Genomic DNA, 21835 nt, shown 5'->3' with positions numbered 1-21835 from the left:
ATATGGTTCTTTCCCAGCTCGCCGGGTTCGGGATCGTGGTGATCTGGAGGAAGTCCCTTTTGGTTCCCTCTCAGGTTCGGACTTGGCTGGGTCTAGTGTGGGACTCTCGGACTGCTTCCTTGTCTCTCCCTCCTGCGACGCTGTTGCAGCTGCGGTCCCGCCTCCAGCGGTTTTTGGAGAGCACCCGGGTCACACGTCGGTTGTTTGAGCGGCTGTGCGAAAGCCTAAACTTCGCTGTGCTGATCTACCCATCGGGTCAGATCCGGCTTCGGCAGATATTCTGGTTTCTTCAGGGTCGTTCCTTCTGCTGCCCTCGCGATCAATGGGTTCGGATCCCGGGAGCCTTGCGTCAGCTGCGTCACTGGCTTCCTTTACTGGTTTTTCGGGATTCTGTACCGTGACGCCTCCCCGAGCCCTCGCTCGATGTGTTCACAGAGTCCTCGTCTCTCGGCTGGGGTTTTGTGACAAGTGCTCACCATGCCGGCCAGGGTCGGTGGGGTCCGTCCTTACGTTGCGCTCACAGCATGGCGAGGGAGTTTGCGGCGGTGTGGCATTCGCTTCAGAGGATTTGGGTCACTTGAGGAGCAACGATCTGGCTCTGTTTGGACTGCTCCCCGGTGGTTCATTGCCTGAACTGCGGGGGTTTGATGCGGTCCTTGGTTCTGCGGCTTGTCGCTTCGGGTGACTCCTCTGCTGAGTTTTCGGAGTTTGGCTCTCCTGGCGGTTCATGTTCAGGGGGTGTCAAACGTCCTGGCGGACAGCCTGTCTCGGTTCATTCCCCTTTTCACGGAATGGACGGTTGATGCCAACTCGTTCAGTTGGCTATGCCGGACGTACGGGCGCCCAGAGGTGGACCTACTGTATTCGCATCGGTGTGGTCGAGGTGTCTTCCAGTTCATGTGGCGCCCTTCCCAGACTGCGAGGCCGTCGGGGTTGATGCCTTTCGACTGGACTGGTCGAGGCGGAGTTACCCGTACCTCTTCCCTCCGGTCGGGTCGTTGCTCTGGATCCTGGCTCGGTTGGAGACTTGCCAAGGGAGAGTAGTCCTATTGGCTCCTTGGTGGCTTGGCCAGCCTTGGTTTCAGGCGCTTCTTGCTCGATGTCCGAACCCAAGAGTCTTCCCGCGGCTCCGCCTCTTTCAGCAGATCGGTCCAGTCCGTTACGTGGCTGGTTCGATCTTCTCCACTCTTCGCATCTGGTTTCTTTGACGCAGGTGTATCCCCACTTGTATGGTGATCAGGTGGCTTAGTATGGTGGCTTAGCACACAAAATGAAGTCAATGGGAATAACCGGTAAAGTAGGACCCTGGATACTCAGTTTTCTGTCAAACAGGACTCAGCGAGTAACGGTCAACCATATAAAATCTAGTCCAAGTGCAGTTAAAAGCTCTGTACCTCAGGGTACAGTCCTTGCACCGCTGCTTTTCCTTATTCGCATATCAGATATAGACAAAAATACAAGTCACAGCTTCGTATCATCCTTTGCAGATGACACAAAAATCAGTATGAAAATTACCTCGGCTGAAGACATTGAAAAACTTCAAGCTGATATTAATAAAGTTTTCGACTGGGCATCAGAAAATAACATGATGTTTAACAGTGATAAATTCCAGGTACTCAGGTACGGTAAAAATGAGGACCTTAAACATAATACAGAGTACAAAACACAATCAAATGTACCCATAGTAGGAAAACAGCATGTAAAGGATTTGGGAATAATAATGTCTGACGACCTAACGTTTAAGGAGCATAACCAAGCAAATATTGCGACAGCTAGAAAAATGATAGGATGGATTACGAGAACTTTCAAATCCAGGGATCCCATCACAATGGTTGTACTCTTCAAGTCACTTGTGTTGTCCCGTCTTGAGTACTGCTCAGTACTCACTTCCCCCTTCAGAGCAGGAGAGATTGCTGAAATAGAGGGAATACAGAGAACATATACGGCACGCATAGACGCAATAAAGCACCTAAATTATTAGGATCGTCTCAAAGCCCTCCAAATGTACTCACTAGAAAGAAGACGAGAGAGATATCAAATAATATACACCTGGAAGATACTGGAGGGCCAAGTACCAAATCTACACAGTAAAATAACAACGTACTGGAGTGAACGATATGGAAGAAAATGCAGAATAGAACCAGTGAAGAGCATAGGTGCCATAGGCACAATCAGAGAACACTGTATAAACATCAGAGGTCCGCGGTTGTTCAACGTCCTCCCAGCAAGCATAAGAAATATTGCCGGAACAACCGTGGACATCATTTTCATGAGGAAACTAGATTTATTCCTCCAAGTAGTGCCGGACCAACCGGGCTGTGGTGGGTATGTGGGCCTGCGGGCCGCTCCAAGCAATAGCCTAGTGGACCAAACTCTCACAAGTCAAGCCTGGCCTCGGGCTGGGCTTGGGGAGTAGAAGAACTCCCAGAACCCCATCAACCAGGTATCAACCAGCTAGTTGATGGTGTCCCACCTGCGAGTTTCGTCTAAATGGCAGTATGAAATTTCCTGGCGGTCCTTTCGGCAAATTTTTGTTTCTTTATAGGTTGTCTTTGATTCTGATTGAGTTGTTTTGCCCTTTCTCTCTTAATTGTTTCAGGACCATCATCTTGTGCCAAAATCTGTCGCCTCGTTTCGTGCAGCACTGGCGGAGCCGCTGCAGCTTGCTTTCGGGGTGGATGTCTCTACTGCTCCGTTCCACAAGCGTTCTCAGACGTTGTTTCACCTCCAGCCTGCTCGTGCGCCGTCTGAGCCGTCGTGGTCGTTGGACCGGGTGCTCTCTTTTCTCTCTTCTCCTCGGTTTGTGGGGGGCCCCTCGGTTCAGGTCTATTTTTCTAAGGCTCTTTTCTTAAGGGCTTTGGCCTCTGGGGGTCGGGTCAGGGAGCTTCATGCTCTCCTCCAGCGCAGGGGTTTCTGCTCTTTCGGTCCTGGTGGTCGTTTTGTTTGTTTGCAGCCTTCTCCTTCTTTTATGGTGAAGAATCAGTCTGCTGCTTTCCAAAGGGGTCCTTGGGTTGTTAATGCTTGGTTGGTTCGGCCGGAGGTGCATCATGTTTTGTGTCCAGTTGCGGCTCTTCGCTGGTATCTGTGCGCCACGACCTCCATGCGCCACGACCTCCGTGCGCCACAACATCCGTGGCAGGGGACACGCTTTGGGTTTACCTGGTTTCCCTTCTTCCCTGTTCCAAGGTGTGGTTCTCCCAAGTCATCCACAGGATTATTCGGTCCAGCCAGCCTGCGGTCTATCCTAGTGCCCACGACATTCGTAAGTTCGCGGCTTTGGCTGCTGTTTTTGAGAATATGTCTTGAGCTGACATTTGGGCACGGGGCTTATGGAGGTTGAACAGGTTCCTGGCTGCACGGTATTTCGTTTATGTTCCTGGGCCTTCTCGGGCGTGTGTAGCTTTGGGTCGCAGGTTGCAACCATTTGTCTCGACTTCGAGTTGAGGAGCGAGTGACGACCGCCTTCCAGGTAAGTCCCTCTTTTTCTTTGTCTTTGGTTAGGTAGTTCTGGGGAGCCGAAGGGGCTCTCCACAGAAAACCAGCATTGAATGTAATGAAACACCATTTTCTGGGTAAGACTTTGAGGCTCCTTGGCATCCCTCCCTCCCTCCCTCCCTCCGGTCGGTGGTTTATCGTGTTTTTTGATACTCGGCCTCTGAACCGAGGAGAGTTGCCGGCGTGGAGGTCTGGGACCCCCTTGTCCCCCTCCCGGGGAGGGGGGGGGGTTGCGCAGACGGATGTGCGGCGTTTGAGGTGACATCATACTTGTTTCCTTGGTTTTGATTGGGGAGTTCTGTTGCTAGTTCGGCTTTCGGTTTGCAATTTATTTGATCAGCAGTAGTTTGTTTTGGAATTCCTGCCTTTCTGTGTGCCTGACCTGGCAGATGGCAGACAAAGATTGCTCCCAATTACATGGGGGTGTCTTTAGGCCATTGCTCCTCGTGCCTCTCTCAAGGGGGCCAGGTTCTGGCTTTGGTCCCTGTTAGGCTTAGAACTCCTTCGATTGACTGTTGCCATGGTCTAATATACAGAGCACCACTTGGTTTCCGAACTTTAGTTATCCGAAACTTCTAGTTTCCCGATTGGGGCTGGGGAGTCATGCTACACGAACAAAGTTCGGGTAGGAAGCGGTCCGCCAAGTGTCGCGCCGGCCCGTGGTGATGGATGGGAGATGGTCCAGTTTGCCGCCTTCTACCCTGTGATTTCACAGATTCACGACCTATTATTCCTGTTATTTTGATTTGTCGTGAGGCTGGAGAGTTCATTCTGTGATTTTGTTTTACATATCTGCACAATCAAGAAACATCTGTGCACCATGTCGGCTCCAAATGCACGCATTGCGTCAGTGATTGCTGACTGGTGGGTGGATGGATGGGAGCTTTGATGGGAGGGAATTAGAGAGAGGGGGAGAATTAGAGAGATGGGGAGAATTAGTGAGAAAGGGAGAGGGAGGTAGGCAGGAAGGAAGTAGTGAGGGGGGGGGGAGAATTAGGGAGGGAGGGAAAGGCAGGCAAGCAGGCTGGCAGGGATTGGGCACAGGCAGGCAGGCAGGCAGGCAGGCAGGCAGGCAGATAGGCTGGCTGGCTGGCTGGCTGTCAGGCAGGCAGGCAGGCAGGCAGGCAGGCTGGCTGGCTGGCTGGCTGGCTGGCTGGCTGGCTGGCTGGCTGGCTGGCAGGCAGGCTAGTAGGCAGGCAGGCTAGTAGGCAGGCAGGCTAGTAGGCAGGCTGGCTGGCAGGCAGGCTGGCTGGCTGGCTGGCTGGCTGGCTGGCTGGCAGGCTGGCTGGCAGGCAGGCAGGCAGGCAGGCAGGCAGGCTAGTAGGCAGGCAGGCTAGCAGGCAGGCTGGCTGGCTGGCTGGCTGGCTGGCTGGCAGGCTGGCTGGCAGGCAGGCAAGCAGGTTAGTAGGCAGGCAGGCTAGTAGGCAGGCAGGCTAGTAGGCAGGCAGGCAGGCAGACTAGCAGGCAGGCAGGCAGGCTAGCAGGCAGGCAGGCAGGCAGGCAGGCTAGCAGGCAGGCAGGCAGGCAGGCAGGCAGGCAGGCAGGCAGACAGGCTGGCAGGCAGACTGGCTGGCAGGCAGGCAGACTGGCAGGCAGACTGGCTTGCAGGTAGGCAGGCAGGCAGACTGGCTTGCAGGCAGGCAGACTGGCTTGCAGGCTGGCAGGCAGGCAGACAGGCTGGCATTATTTTATCCTGTTATTATTTTATTAATGGTGATCATATCACCTCTCTTTCTTCTATCTTCTAGTTTTGGCATGTTTAATGCCTCTAGTCTCTCCACGTAATTCTTGTGTTTCAGTTCTGGAAGCCATTTTGAAGCATGCCATTGCACCTTTTCCAGTTTATTTATGTGCTTCTTGAGATTTGGGCACCATACAATTGCTGCATAATCCAATTTTGGTCTCGCAAACATTATGAACAGTTTCTTTAGTATTTCACCATCCATATAATTAAAAGCAAGTCTGAAGTTGGAAAGCGAAGCATACTCTCCTCTCACAATGATCCTTATGTGTTCCTCTGACGACAGCTTACTATCGAAAACCACCCCCTAGATCTCGTTCTTTATTAGTGTTCTGTAATTTCTTTCCACATAATTTGTAAGTTGCGTGTGGTTTATTTTCTCCGATTCCACATTCCATAACATGGCATTTATTCACATTGAATTCCATTTGCTACTTGTCGCTTCAAGCACTTATTTCTGGGGGGAGCCCCTATGGCTTCCCGGAGCTATCCATGGCTGATATGGATACCCTAACTATTTTGCATCAGTCGATGTGGGTGGAGTTCTAGTCCTACCGGGGACCACGAGCCAGAACCTGGCCCCCTCAGAGAGGCACGGGGAGCAATGGCCCATAGAAATGCACATGTGATTTGGAACATTCTATATCTGCCATCGACCGGGACAGGCACCCAGAAAGGTAAGCGCCACAAAACAAACCCCTATTCTGGTTAACAACAAGAATCGACAAACGAGTGGACAGAACTCCCCCAGGAAAACGAACTACAGTGGTACCTCGGAATGCGATTGTCCCTGTATGCGAGATTTTCGGAAGGCGAGGTGTATTTACTCCAAAAATTTGTCTCGGAAGGCGATGGTTACTTCGGGAGTCGAGTTTGAACGCGAGTTTGTTGATACGCGTACAGCCGACCTAGCGCGTGGTCGTTCGGCGATCGTCGCCCCTCTGCCCCGCTGCCCCTCAGTTCACCATTGTCTCGCGCGCAGTGACTACCCCCACATCAATTCTTGTCGTGAATTTTCAGTGTTTTGTTGGATTTTTGGTGATTTGTCTATACAATTTGTTATTATATATCTCACCATGAGTCCCAAGAAAGCCAGTGGTAAGGATAAAGGCCAGAAAGCTCATGTGAGGATGACAATAGAGGAGAAACAAGAGATCATTCGAAAGCATGAGAACGGTACACGTGTTGTTGATCTTTGTAGGCAGTACAACAAAGCGACATCAACAATATGCACTATACTTAAGAAGAAAAATAAGATTATGAGTGCTAATGTGGCAAAAGGAGTAAGAACATTAACGACACAAAGACCACAAATACTTGAAGAAGTGGAAAAGTTGTTATTAATTTGGATACACGACAAGGAGTTGAGGGGTGATAGTGTTTCGGAGGCCATTATTTCTGAGAAAGCCAGGGTGTTGCACGAAGACCTTCTAAAGAAGACCCCTGCAACGAGTGATGCAGATAAGAAAGAGTTTAAGGCAAGCAGGGGCTGGTTTGAAAAATTTAGAAAGAGAAGTGGTATCCATAGTGTTACAAGGCATGGGGAGGTAGCCAGCTCAGACAAACCAGCCGCTGGACGATTTATTGACGAATTTAAAGAGTTTGCAGAGGCTGAGGGATACCTACCGCAACAAGTGTTTAATTGTGACGAAACAGGACTGTTTTGGAAAAGAATGCCTAAGAGGACATACATTACCAAGGAGGAAAAATCCTTGCCTGGACACAAGCCTATGAAAGATAGGTTTACGCTTGTGCTGTGTTCAAATGCGAGTGGCGATTTAAAAATTAAACCCTTGCTAGTGTATCATTCTGAAAATCCAAGGGTTTTCAAACAGTATAATGTGCAGAAAACCCGTTTGTCTGTGATGTGGAAGTCTAATAAAAAAGCATGGGTGACTAGGCTTATTTTTTCGGAGTGGGTGAATGAAGTGCTGTGCCCTGCCATAGAAAAATATCTGCAGGAGAAACAATTGCCACTCAGAGCCGTGCTTCTCCTTGACAATGCTCCTGCTCATCCTCCAGGCTTGGAAGATGATTTGATGCCTCAATACAATAAATTCCTCACAGTTAAATTCCTTCCTCCTAACACCACTCCTCTAATTCAGCCTATGGACCAGAAAATCATAGCGAATTTTAAGAAACTGTATGAAAGGGCACTTTTCCGGAAATGTTTTGAAGTGACTGAAGCCACAAACCTCACCCTCAAAGAGTTCTGGAGAGAGCATTTTAACATTTTTAGTGCTTTAAAACTCGTTGACAAAGCCTGGCAAGAAGTGACTCAAAGAACCCTGATCTCTGGCTGGAGAAAATTGTGGCCTGAAGGTGTGAGAGAACTAGACTTTGAGGGGTTTGAGCCTATAAATAATGCGCCTATTGTTGAGGAAATTGTTAGTCTAGGCCAGAAAATGGGCTTGGAATTGGATGGTGATGATGTGGAGGAGTTGGTGGAAGAACACAACGAAGAACTGACCACCGAAGAACTCCTAGCCCTTCAACAGGAACAGCAAGCCAACACAGCAGCGAATGATTCTGCAGTGGAGGAGGAGGTGGTGGCAACAGCACCAGCGAATGTCCCTTCTGCAGTAATTAAGAAGGTGTGTCAGATGTGGGAAGAGATTCAAACAACTATTGAACACACTCACCCAGACAAAACTGTAGTAGGCCGTTGTCTTAATCTTTTCAATGACAATGTGATGCCTTACTACAGAGACAGCTTGCGAAGAAGGGAAAAGCAAGCTTTCATGGACAAATATTTGGTGAAGAAATCGAGCAGTGAACCTCAACCAGGACCTAGTGGCACTCAGGTTAAACGTCCCAGGGAGAGCACACCAGAAAGGTCCTCACTGCCTGATGTGATTATGGAAGGGGACTCCCCTTCCAAACACTAACTCCTCTCCTCCTCCCCCCTCCTCACCATCTTCCATACGCCTACAGCACTCGACAGTAAGGTAAGTAATAACTGGAACATACTTTTGTAGGTTTATTTAGATGAATTAGGTAAATTAGGTATAAAAATTTAGTTTGATGTGGGGTTTTTGGGGTAGTCAGGAACGGATTAATTCATTTCCCTTTATTTCTTATGGGGAAATTAACTTCGGAATGCGAGTTTTCGGAAGGCGAGGCGTCTCCAGGAATGGATTAAACTCGCATTCTGAGGTATGCCTGTAACAAGCATGACGTCACACGAGCCGCGCCGCATGTCTGCGCAGCTCCCCCCTCTCCGGGAGGGGAAAGGGGGAGCCCCAGACCCCCGCCCCAGTTCCTCGGCTGATGGGATCATGCACGGTCGTGTGGCTCCAGCTCTGGTCTTGTCTCAGTGCTGTGACTTGTTTGCAGTGCTGCTCTTACGGTGGTCGTGTGAGCTGAGAGTAATATTATCAGGTACTCGGGCTGCATGTGCTTAGCGTCACCTTCCCTGAGTGCCCTGTAAGTACCGCCCTTGGGGCTTGGGGTTGCCTTCCACAAGTCACCTTGGGTCTACCTTTGTTGGCTTTTCGCTGCTTGGCGTTTGGCCGCCCCGAGGGTTTGGGGGTTTTCCTCCCTTGTTTATCTTGGGGTAAGTGGTAGTTATAGCACTGGTGGGGCGTAGGGTACTGCGTAGCTAGTTTTCACCTATAACAGCGGCCGTCTCTGTTCCCTCTGGGTATGTTGTCCACTTGTGTGGTTTTTCTTTTATATTTGTTTTTCCCTGGCAGGGGGGTCTGCCTTGTGTTCCCCCCCCCCTTATATTAGTTTCATTTGTGTGGTGGCACCCCCTGCTTCGCCCTCGCGAGTGGACACATCCCGTGGGTTCAGCTTTAGCAGTTTGCTTGGTAGTTTGGGGCGCCTGTTAGCAGTACCCTGCCTGGGAAAACCCTTAGCAGACCCAGTCTAGGGGCCTTGGGAAACCCCCCGGGGGCTCTCGGGTCCGATAGTGGAGACCCTTGCGTCCCCTCTTGTTTTGTGCGAGTTGAGGGTTGCTTTGTCCCTTTGTCTCAGGGTGACTCTCCTTGTTTTTGCCTCCGTCATGCTGCCTGTTGGGTCGGTGACACATTCGACCCTGAGTCCTGCGAGCTTTGTTGCTTGTTCGTGACTCCATTCACCCAGTCTGCTGATGAATTCCCGTGGGTGCAGGCAGCTCGCGTGTTGCAGGGTAGGATGTTGCAACGCGCTCAGGTTTGTCGCTTCCCCGGACGCCCCGATGCTGCCCCGCTTGTGTAGGGACCCAGACTTGGGTGTTTTGGTCGCTTCGGCCTTGGTTCTTCCACGCCCCCCTTGTTTCTCCCCCTCCTGCTTCCGGCCCCTACGCATCTGCAGGCTTCGGGGTCGGGGCGGGGTTAGAGGTTCTGAGACTTGGGCAGTTTCGGGGGTTGCCCCGTCTGGGGTAGCTGCGGAGGCATTCGAGTCTGTTCCTCCGGCCGATGCTCCGGGGTCTGACCAGTGGGCCCCTTCTCTTTCAGCTCTTTCAGCTGCCCCGGCTTTTTCTTGTGAGGCCGGGGCTTTGGAGGTCGACTCGGCCCCGGGGCCTGGTGTAGAGGCTCCTGGGGTTGGGGAGGAGCGGCCTTGGGGGCCTTGGGCTCCATTGTGCCCCGCCTGGATTTCTTTCCTTCTGAGCGGGGCTTACTGTTGCAAGGAGTGGGGTTTTCTTTCCCCCCTCTGCGTACGATTTGGGCTTGGGTTCTGCTCCTCCCCGGGTTCAGTTCCGTATCCCTGTGGTTTCTTCGGTTTCGTCTTCCGGAAGTTTTCGGCTAACCGCATCTTTTCGCCTGCGGTGTGGTTGGCCTTTGCAGCTTACCTCCTGTGTGTCCCGGAGTTTGCCTTCATACTGGTTCCTTCTGTTCTGGACAGGTTGGGCTCCTTGTAGCCGTTTGGGCTCCTTGTAGCCGTTTGGGCTCCTTGTAGCCGTTTGGGCTCCTTGTAGCCGTTTGGGCTCCTTGTAGCCGTTTGGGCTCCTTGTAGCCGTTTGGGCTCCTTGTAGCCGTTTGGGCTCCTTGTAGCCGTTTGGGCTCCTTGTAGCCGTTTGCGCTCCTTGTAGCCGTTTGGGCTCTTTTGTACACGTTGGAGCTCCTTTGTCGCCGTTGGAGCTCCTTTGTCGCCGTTGGAGCTCCTTGTAGCAGTTTGGGCTGCTTGTCGCCAGTTGGGTTGCTTGTCGCCGGTTGGGCTGCTTCTCGCCGGTTGGGCTACTTCTCGACGGTTGGGCTACTTCTCGCCTTGTTGGGCTCCTTGTAGCTGGTTGGGCTACTTCTCGCCTGGTTGGGCTACTTCTCGCCTGGTTGGGCTACTTCTCGCCTGGTTGGGCTACTTCTCGCCTGGTTGGGCTACTTCTCGCCTGGTTGGGCTACTTCTCGCCTGGTTGGGCTACTTCTCGCCTGGTTGGGCTACTTCTCGCCTGGTTGGGCTACTTCTTGCCTTGTTGGGCTACTTTCGCGTCCTGCACATGCGCCGTGGGAGTTTGTTTTGGTTCCGGGCGGTGTGCACACGTGTTCTGCATCCATTTTCTCTTGGGGGGAGGCTTCGCCTCTCGCTCTTTTCTTAATCCAATCCGTGCTCCGTTGGTTTGGGGGTGTTCTGGGGTGCCGCTGTGGGGAAGTCACAAGGTTTTTTCCTGCGTTCTAGGGTGGGGAGCCTCCTTCGCTGCTCCCCTCCTCTCCAGCATGGGCGCCCTGGCCGTCTCCAGCGGATATAGACTCGAAAGCTTGAGTCATGGCCCTTCAGCTCCTATGTTCTTGTTTTGTTCTCCGCCTATGTCGGAGGTTTTGTGTTCGCCTCCTTGTGCTTGCAGGTTGGGTTCTGGCTCTTTGGTTTTGCCTCTCCCCTGTAGTTTGCCTGTTGGGCGGATTCTGTGCTTCTTGGGCGCTCTCGTCTCTGCTCTTGGGGCTGTGTATGGGGTCAGCCCATGTTGGGCTGCCTAATGTGTTCCTTTGTTTACCTGTTACACTGCACACGTTTCTTCTACCGTCCCTGTGGCTCAGTTGGGTGCTCGGTTTCCGCCTGTGTCCCCTTGTGTGCCACTCGTGTTACTATTTATCTTTATCTTCCCTGTCACTTCCTCGGGGAGTGTGGTGACGTTTTGCTGCAGTTTTGGTACTGCAGCTGCGTGTCGGGGTTGGTTGTGGCATTATGTTCGGCCCTTCCGTGCTCCCTCTGGAGCTCTCCTTCCTTGCAGGTCTTGCCGTGCCGGGCCTGGTTTTTCCATGTTCCTTGGATTCTCTGTCTTGTCCTCGCCTCATTGTGATGGCTGGGGATGTGCTTGGGGTCTTCATCTCGCCCCTCGCCTATCCTCCGGTTTCGGTTCCAGTTCCAGAGCCTAGTGAGCTCCCTTCCTTCGTGTTTTTCACGGCTGCCCCGGGGTTTTTCTTGACGATGGGGCTTTGAAGGGACAGCTCGGCCCCGGGGCCTGCAGGGTGGGTTCCCGGGGCTGGGGTGGGGCTAACGTGAGGGGCCTCAGGCCCCGTTGGTCCCCGCCGGGGTGTTCTACCCCTCTGGGCAGGGCTTGCAGTTTTGTGCTGTGGGGTTTTTCCATTCCCCCTCTCTGCATGTGCTTTGTGGGCATCGGCCCCTCCCTGGGCTCGGTTTCCTTGTCCGTTGTGCCCGTTGTTTCCGTCTTGTAAGTGGGTGCTTTTCTACAGTCTTCGCCATTTTCTCCGGGACGGGCCTTCTCCGTCATGTCCCCCCTCTTCTTGGGATTTCTGCATGACTTGGTCTCGGGTGCGACGGGGTTTTTGTGCCTTTGTCCTTTGTGTCTGCTTCTTTTTGTTCTCGAAGGTTCGGGACGGTTTTGCTCCTTCCCGTTTTCTGGTACGTCTGTCGTCATTCGGTTGAGCTTCACTCCGGTCCTTTCTAGGGCTTGTGGGTCCTCTTCCCGCCAGCTTCTGGATGTTTGGCCTTCTTGTTCTTTTGAGCTAATCTCTTCTCTTCGCGCTGTCTCGGCACTACTCATTTTCCCGGGGGCGATTTTGCTCCTCTTAATGAGTCTTTTCGCTCCTGCCCTTCTGCGGGTTGTTGGTGCAGGGCGGCTCCTTATGCGGGTTTCTTCCCTGTCAGCTGCACTGGTGGAGGTGGACTTGCATGCTTGTGGCATTTTCGTTTTGGTTCTGCGTTTTTCTTTTCCCTCTTGGGGCTGTCATAGGATTGGCTTGCGGAGGATGTAGAGGCGCTTGGGGCCGTTCCTGGGTCTGGCACCTTGGTTTCTGCTGCTAGCTTTCGGTATCTATATTCCTTCTGCGCCATTTCGCACGCTGTATCGTGCATTGTTTCGCCTCCGGCCTGCTTATGCACTGCCTGTGTTGTCCTGGTCTTTGGACAGGGTGCTCTCATGTTTTTCTTCTCCTTGGTGGTTGTGGCTCCTTGGGGTCAGATTTGCTTTGCCTCGGTTTTCTTTTATGTTGGCATTGGCCTCTGGGGGTCGTGTGGCAGAGCTTCTTGCTCTTCTCAGGCGCAGTGGTTTTTGGCTCCTATGGTCATGGTCATAGGTTTCTTCGTCTGCGGCTGTTCTCCCTTTTTTCTGGTGAATGATGTGCCTGCTGCTTTCCGGAGTGGTCCTTGGGTTGTTGTCTCGACTTCGTATTGAGGAGTGGTTCACCGACCGCCTCCCGGGTATGTCCCCTTGTTTTCTTAGGTAGTCTTTGGTGAAGTAGCTCTGGGGAGCCGTAGGGGCTTCCCCCAGAAAACCAGCGTTGAATGTAATGAAACACCATTTTCTGGGTGAGTCCCGGAGGCTTTCCGGCACCCTCCCGCCCTCCGGTCGGCAGTTTTTTTCGCGGTTTTGATATCCAGCCTAAGAACTGGGGCGGGGATCACCGGCGCAGGGGTCTGGGGCTCCCCCTTCCCCCTCCCGGGGAGGGGGAAGCTGCGCAGACATGCGGTGCGGCTCGTGTGACGTCATGCTTGTTAGTTCGTTTTCCTGGGGAGTTCTGTCCACTCGTTTGTCGATTTTTGTTGTTAACCAGAATAGGAGTTTGTTTTGTGGCGCTTACCTTTCTGGGTGCCTGTCCCGGTCGATGGCAGATATAGAATGCTCCAAATCACATTTGCATTTCTATGGGCCATTGCTCCCCGTGCCTCTCTGAGGGGGCCAGGTTCTTGCTCGTGGTCCCCGGTAGGCCTAGAACTCCACCCACATCGAATGATGCAAAATAGTTAGGGTATCCATATCAGCCATGGATAGCTCCGGGGAGCCTCCGGAACTCACCCAGAAAATGGCGTTTCATTACATTCAACGCTGGTTTTTTATCTAGATCAATTTGAAGGGCATTACAATCGTCTGCGTCTCCTATCTTCCCCAGGACCTGGATTCATAAAGCAGTTATGCAAGCACTTACGAACCTGTAAATCTGATCTCAATCTTTGACGGCTTTGTTTACAAGTATTAAATAATTAATGAGCTCCGAAGCACCAAGAGGCTTTTTATAATTATAACAGTTGATTGGGAAGTTTTCATGGTTGTAAACTGTTTAGTAAATGTAACCAAAGCCATCAACGATTGAGGAAAGATGTGCACATTCGTAAGTACTGTAGAAGTTTGCTAATCCGGACTATATGGAACGGACCCCCCCAGTCGGATTAGCACGTTTTCCAGATTAATATACTTTTCACCGTGGACGTTCAAAAGTGAACATTTCCAAAAATGTTTGTACCACAAACAACATTATTTGAATTTCCACACATTAATTAGTGTGAGAGGATGGGTGGGTGGTTAGCTGCCTGGCTGGTAGGTGTGCAGGACAAGTGGGTGGGCAGGCAGGTTTTGGATGGGTGGATGGCAGGTGAGTGGGCAGGCAGGTTCAGGCAGGGATAGGTGGGTTCAGGCAGGTGGGTGGGTGGGCAGGCAGGTTCAGGCAGGTGGGTGGGTGGTCAGGCAGGGATAGGCTTTGATTCAGGCAGGTGGGTTGGTGGGTGGGTAGGCGGGTGGGTTGGTGGGTGGGTAGGCAGGTGGGTTATGGCAGGTGGGTGGGTCAGGCAGGTGGGTGGGTTATGGAAGGTGGGTGGTGTGGGAACCGACCTGTGAGATTTATATTTGTTTAATTTATATGAATTTATATAGAATTTATATTTACGTTAATTTATATATTTTAAATGATAGCAGTTTGTATGATGTTTAGCGGACTGTTTTTCTGCAATATTTTCACAAGTCGATTCCTTGCACATTAGGGGGGGGGTTTATATTAAATTTATATATATGCAGTCAATCAAACTACTGTATTAAACTACATATATTAGTAAATAAATTTTGGAGGTCTTATCTTATTGTATGGTAGGCCTAGTCCACCAGGTATAACTAGGATGTAGACACCAAATAATCCTCGTGCAAGGCTAGCTTCCAACACCCAAGTAACTGATGTACCAAGATTAATTCTTGTTTTCTCTTCTATGTTCCTGTCAAAGGGCACTAGCTGTATAGCCGCAATTCTAATATATGACAGCTATATCAGATGAAACATTTGTTATATTATTAGATAAGGACCAAGAAATAATTACCTGTATTGAGTCGTTGCCTCATGTCCTAACCGGTATTAATCCTATTTATCTAACATTACTGGCCAATAATGACTAGATAAGATTTCGGAAAGACACTTCCCTTGTTTAGATGTTGACCGCGTGTTGATGATGGTAGAAGCACTAATTTGATCTCCATAACACTTCATCCAAGGGAGAATTATAGGAGCTAAACTTGCTCCCCAGCGACTCTGGTCTTAACAATGGCTGACCTCCTTTACCACTGACTCTCTTTGTCCAGATGTCAATATGTGGTAGAAGGGTCACATTTACTTTATTTTGGTACTGATAATTAAGTTAACTCAAATGAGATGTTTTTATAATGAGCACTGGGGAAGACCTAGAAATCTGGGCTTCCCCTCCCCACCCCACACACTGGCAAGGGTTAGTACTAATAAGTTCTCACTACATTTGAGACAGTTGTTGACCAAACCACACACTAGAAAGTGAAGGACGACAACATTTCGGTTCGTCCTGGACCATTCTCAAGTCGATTGTCATGGGAATGGTCCAGGACGGACTAAAACATCGTCGTCCCTGCACTTTATAGTGTGTGGTTTGGTCAACATTTTTTAGCCACGTTATTGTGACTCCTCGCTTGCATTGAAACAGTTGTTCATTTGTTTACATTATTTGGGGAAGTCCATTTAGCAGTTTTGAGGCTTCGGTCTCCTTGAACGCAGCAGTGGTATGTTGGTTCATTGACTTTTTTAATGCTTTCCCAGTGGGATGGCAGAGTGTTACCTACTCTGCATCTTTTCTGACAGGGGACCACATTTTGGCCCTGGTCCCCCCAATAGGCTAAAATGAACTTCCACAACTGATTTGACCTTTAGTATGGAACAATCACTGCAAGCTAGCTTTGGGGAGCCACTGGGGGCTCTACAGAAAGTCTTCATTACATTCAATGCTGGATTTTTCACATTTATTCATAGATACTACAGTATTATTATTATTATATGCCCTTTTAGCAGTAGAATTGATTGTTAAATGAATAATAATTTTATTATTATTATTATTATTATTTACTATTATTTTATTTATTAATTTTAAATATTGTAATACAGTTTACAGTATCATTTAATTGTAATATGGCTGTTTTATATGACTAGTGTTATTAAATGTTAGCAGTCCCCATAGCGAAGTGGTAAGACACTTGTCTGGCGTTTCGGGAGTGCTTTGGCTTGGGTTCGTATCCTGGCCGGGAAGGATTTACTGGGCACCAGTCCTTAACTGTATTCTCTGTTTACCCAACAGTAAAATGGTTACCTGGTTATTAAACGATTTGGTGGGTCGTTTGAAAGTTAAGGTATTAGGATTAAGGACTTGCCCAAAATGCTATGCATGCTAGTGGCTGTACAAGAATGTAAGAACTCTTGTATAAATAAATAAAAAATAAATTAATGTTTTCAAAGTTTATATTATAAATACTGCATGCATTGTTCATTACTGTATATACCCAGTACTACATATTGTTTTTATGAAAACATTTATTAATTATAAACAAATTTTCTCTTTTTATTTTGTCCTACAGCTGCTGGTATGAAGCACTTACGAGATAATAACCTTGTTCACCGTGACCTTAAACCAGGCAATATCATGAAGTTCATAGATGTCGATGGTTCAACAATATACAAGTTAACTGATTTTGGTGCTGCACGAGAACTTCAGGATGACCAACAGTTTATGTCCTTGTATGGCACTGAAGAATATTTAGTAAGGCTTTCTCTCTTGTATTTACTTTCCCTTGGTACTTCTTAAATGCATACCATATAGGCACATATAGTCTCAGATCTTATTTGCAAAGTTTGTAATATGGTGATTTTATTTCATCAATGCCATATCATGTTGAGGGGCTCAGATTCTGGTTCTAGTCTCTGGGTAGGCACTTATGATTAGGTAGAGCCTGGTGTGGTTCCTATGATTTGGAGGACTCCAGGTCTGTAACTCGGGGAGATACAGAGGGAATTAACCAGAAGCTAGTGGAGGCTTCCTGAGGCCTGGTCGAGGATCGAACGGCAGGGACGTTGAGCCCTTAACCCTTAAACTGCTCAAAATGTCATAAAGTGTGACAATAAGCTCAGTTTTTAAAATTTGCTGAAACTCTTTTAACCACTTAACTGCGCCAACCGAGTATTCTCGGTCAGCAGGAAACTGCGCAAACCGAGAAAACTATATTTTTACTTTTCGGTACCAATTCTAAATGTGTACGAGGTTGGTTATGTACGAAATGGACTCTTAGGACCTCCAGTGAGAGGCAGCCATCTTGGAAAAAATTCCCAGAATGCCCTAGGGCTGCTGGCTAGGTTAGTACTGAATGAGCAACCATGGGTGGCGCACGCGCCTCTGGCTCCCAAACATCTGTCCGACGCGGTGTTTAAAAGTAAATTCTGTTGGTGAAATTCAAATCTTATTGTTTGAAGAACATTAGGGCCATAATATTGCTGAAGTTAGGTGCAATAAGGACCTAACACAAAGGTCGGATGCAAGTGATACAGCACCTATGAGGACTATACAGCGAGCGTATCCAGTTGTTGCTCTGAGCGTCACCCTTGCAATCCAATGCTATCTACAATTTATTTAGATGATACATAGATGAATCGTTTTCTGCGTTCAGTGATGAGGCATCTGATACAAATAGCATAGATGAACAGTGTTAGCGGCTTCCATGGTGGTGTTTTCCATAGATATTTTCAAGAATACCTGAATCTCTTCCTAACTGACGGACACTCTTTGAGGCTAGCTGAATCTCTTTCTGACTGACGGACACTCTAGAGGTAAGCTGACTCTCTTCCTGTGTGTGACAATACAAAGCGATCTTTTCAAGACTACCTTACAAATTGATCTTTTCCTATAATCTTTTCAATACTACCTTATGCTTTACAAGCTTGGCTACATACATCCTACAAGTACTAAAGCCAAGGGTGTACGGGAGTGCGTTATTTGCAAGCACACAGAATGAAGAAACAGGAAGCGAAAATTTATATGTACCTGGTGCACCGAGAGCGAAGTCGCGCTGTGTGCCATGGACTACTTCGTTGATTATTACTCACTTCCGAAGTACTGAGTGTGTAATACAGTTGTGTTACTGTGTAAATAGTGTGAAACTGTACATATTGTAATTTTAGTGAATTTTTAGCAGGTAATATTGCGACAATAAACATTTATTGTGGACACATTTCTGACACATGTATCAAAGTTCCATGGAACATTATGAACGTTCTACTGTATACATATTGTAAAGGACATAAGTATGCATCATGTAAGATTAAAAAAAACAAAACCGCATTGGAAATACATAAAACAAATAATTGAAAATATATTTGTGGCAACACCCGGTGCTTGAATGGCCCGCGCGACTGTGTCTGGGCGATTCACGTACAGGCGACCAGGCCCTGATGACGTCACAGCGCACCTTGTCCACGTCCCCACAGCCAAAGTAAGTGGAATTTGGTATTTATTTTTACATAAACATGTTCAGGGAAGGGAATTTATCATTTTACAAAGAAAAAATAATTTTTTGGGAACACTTTATTTCATGCGCACCGGGGGAATTTCACAATAAACTCGGCGCAGCACGGTGGTTAAATGTTTTGTGTATAAACTACTAAGCAAATGCTCCAACTTTGTCTAAATGATACCAAAGTAACTTGAAAAACAAGAAAATAAACAATAATTATAAAACTGAATATTGAAAATTTCAGATTTTGAAATCAGCTGAAAAATGTAAAATATCACCAATTGTTCAGTTGGTGTTATTATGCTCTCAGAATACCATATGATCTTCATTATCATATATTTAGAATATAGGTTTTCAGTATATAGTTTACTGTAAAACAAATTCGTTAATATGGCATTTGAAATACTGTATGCGCAAATTTAAACAACAAAATTTTATAACTTCAAACGTTTAGGGTTTATGAAAAATCAATTTTATAGGGATTGTAGAACAGACAGCTGTGCACACTATATGTAAAAATGGTGAGAATCGGTCAGAAACTGGATTTTTGGATACTGAAGTACTGTAATTTGAAATTCTAGTTATAGATATAATTGAAGTTGAAGTTATCGACAATGAATAAGGCAGTTCTAATTTATAAATTTACTTGTATGTTTTAATAAACATTGTTTGGCATTTGTACTCGAATACAGGGAGTACCTTGGTTTAAGAAGTTAATTCGTTCCTGGAGACGGTTCGTAACCCAAAAATTCGTAAACTGAAGCTAATTTCCCCATAAGAAATAATGGGAAATGAATTAATCCGTTCCTTACTCCCCAAAAACTTCACTTCAAAGTAAATTTTATACCCAATTCACTCAAATCTTCACTACAAAAGTATGTTCAAGTTATTAGGTCGGCCGAGCGGACAGCACGCTGGACTTGTGATCCTGTGGTCCTGGGTTCGATTCCAGGCACCGGCGAGAAACAATGGGCAGAGTTTCTTTCACCCTATGCCCCTGTTACCTAGCAGTAAAATAGGTACCTGGATGTTAGTCAGCTGTCACTGGCTGCTTCCTGGGGGTGGAGGCCTGGTCGAGGACTGGGCCGCGGTGACACTAAAGCCCCGAAATCATCTCAAGATAACCAAGATACCCTTGCTGATGACTTCTGTTGGTGTATGGAAGATGGTGAAGAGGGGGGAGAAGAGGTGTTACTGTTTGGAAGGGGAGTCCCCTTCCATTATAACATCAGGCAGTAAAGATTTTTCTGAAGTGCACTCTGGCACGTTTTGCCTGCATACCACTAGGTCCTGGTTGTGGCTCACTGCTTGATTTTCTCACAATGAAACGATCCATTGAAGGTTGTATTTCACTTCTTCGCAAAATTTGTCTGTAGTGAGGCATCACATTGTCATTGAAACACAGCAGTGGGACCCAAGCACCCCACACAACACTGGTACCCAAGCACCCCACACAACACTGGGACCCAAGCACCCACATGCTTGGGGGTGCTTGCAGTGAATGATCTCTTTTTCTCCTCTATGATCATTCTCACATGTGATTTCTTGCCTTGAACCTTACCACTGGCTTTCTTGGGACCCATGGCGAGATATTTGACCCTTAAGTTGCGCAACACATCATATGATGGGTTGGGTGACTTGCTATAAATTGCGCATCCTATCATATGATATATTGGAGTACTACGCAAGATTTAAACAGCCCGCGGATACATGGGGTTCACCTCACCTTCATCAGGGCTCTTGTAAACAGACATCATTTAAAAAAAAAAATCGTGGGCCAAATTCCCGGGTGAGGGCCTCAGTATTGAGTGAGCCACCAAGCCTGATGCACGCAGCATGAGCTCATAGCACTGCTGTTCAGCGTGTGACCAAAGCATCGCCTAAAAATGTCATAATATACATGTTCATGCTATTATTTAGCGATATTATTACAGAAGACCCCTGACTGTGATAAAACTGACCAGGATTCTGATAATAGCAATAATATTTATTGCCTGTCTCTACCTCCTCATCACAATCGACTTGAGAATGGTCCAGGACGGACCGAAATGACGTCGTCCCTTCAACTTCTAGTGTGTGGTCTGGTCAACATACTTCAGCCACGTTATTGTGACTCATCGCCTGATAATAGCAAGATTGTTGTGATAATTAGTGCTGTAGTGAGAGGAGTAATCTTGGTGGGGTGGGAGGTAGCATTATCTGCTGACTGTGTGTGACCACCTTTTACTGTCTGGACTTACTATACCAGCTTAGTTGTCGCTATGGTATACAAAACATGCAGATACTTATAAATAATGTCTGTATATAAAAGCAAAAACAGTATGGTGGGAGGAGAATGGTGGCGAGTCAGGTGAGGTGAGGGAGGGAGGGAGTGACAGCCAGTGGCGGGCTACCACTGGCTGCCACTGCCACTGCCACTCAGCATACCAACTTAGTGGTTCGTTATGGTGAACACGAATGTAGATACTTATATATAACGTCTGTATATAGTGAATAAAAGCAAAAACAGTATGGTGGGAGGAGAATGTGGGCGAGTGAGGTGTTGAGGTAGTGAGTGGCAGCGAGTGGCTGGCTGGTGTGTGGCGGTCACTCCTCGTTGCTTTATGACTCATAATACCAACTTAGTGGTCCGTTATGGTGAACAAAACATGCAGATACTTATATATAACCTGTGTATATAGTGTAATAACCGACAAAGTATTTGTTCACTGTTTGATGAACATAATAATTGAATCAACAATATGCACACTATATTTTTGAGTACAGCGAGACATTGAAATAATTTGGTAATTATCTCTTTGTGGCCACTCCTGCCTGACAGCTGGGAGCAACAGACCCTCTGGGACGCACGCTAAGTCAGCGCCTGTTTTTTTGCCAGACTTCCCCGCCCTATAGCGGGCAATATATGCCACTTACGTTTTTTTTAGTATTTTTCCCATGATCAGAGAACACAAATTAACAGGTTTAGAAGAAAAAAAAAAAATATATTTTTTTTTTATATGCGCCTGTGGGTGACAAATGCTAATTAGCCCTGAGCGATACAAGGGTTAATAACATCTTTTATGCTCAAATGGCCAAAAAGGAAACAGGTACTTGCGCCGTCCTCGTCTCCACTCACACTGGCACTGCTGACCCTTGCAGTCCAGCACAGTTCCCTTTGCCTCACTGCCAGGTCATAGCTCACTGCCATGTCATAGCTATGACCTGGCCAGATTCGGCCAGGTCATAGCTTCTCGCTTGATATGTGTAACACGGTCCGCTGGGGGTCCCAGATGTCTCCAGCCCAACGTTCATCCCTACTGCAGACTCTTGGTAGCAGAGCTCTTGACTCTCCAATCCGGCCTATCCTTGCTTCTGGGTACTCCACGGATTAAGGGTGGCCTCCCGGTCTGTCTGCCGTATCGAAGCGATGCTTAAATCTACTGGTAAGGGCTCTCTCGTCTCTAGATCCGGAGCTCACTCGAGCGCGTCCTCACTCTAGGGCGGCTCGTGACGTACTCTCTCCCGCCCAGGCACCAGCCGCCACGAGAGCCCTCCGCCTCGTGATGTACTCTCTCCCGCCCAGGCACCAGCCGCCACGAGAGCCCTCCGCCTCGTGATGTCACACCGCCCGAAGGCTCTCGTCATTGGTCACTTCTGGCATGTCGGAAAATCCGACACCATTT

General features: G+C 48.3%; 1 protein-coding gene across 2 annotated transcripts in view; it reads left to right on the top strand.

The window, feature by feature from the left end:
* LOC138349711 (inhibitor of nuclear factor kappa-B kinase subunit epsilon-like) overlaps window positions 1-21835 on the top strand; it is a 139923-nt gene that overhangs the window by 80037 nt on the left and 38051 nt on the right. For both annotated transcript variants that reach the window (XM_069315592.1, XM_069315591.1), the window contains one exon: window positions 16245-16426. In XM_069315592.1, coding sequence (XP_069171693.1) covers window positions 16245-16426 — 182 coding nt within the window. The remainder of the gene's footprint in view (window positions 1-16244; window positions 16427-21835) is intronic.

Source organism: Procambarus clarkii, chromosome 81, assembly GCF_040958095.1.
Source record: "Procambarus clarkii isolate CNS0578487 chromosome 81, FALCON_Pclarkii_2.0, whole genome shotgun sequence".
NCBI classification, from domain to species: Eukaryota; Metazoa; Arthropoda; class Malacostraca; order Decapoda; family Cambaridae; genus Procambarus; species Procambarus clarkii.
This window is presented reverse-complemented; position numbering and strand designations above follow the sequence as displayed.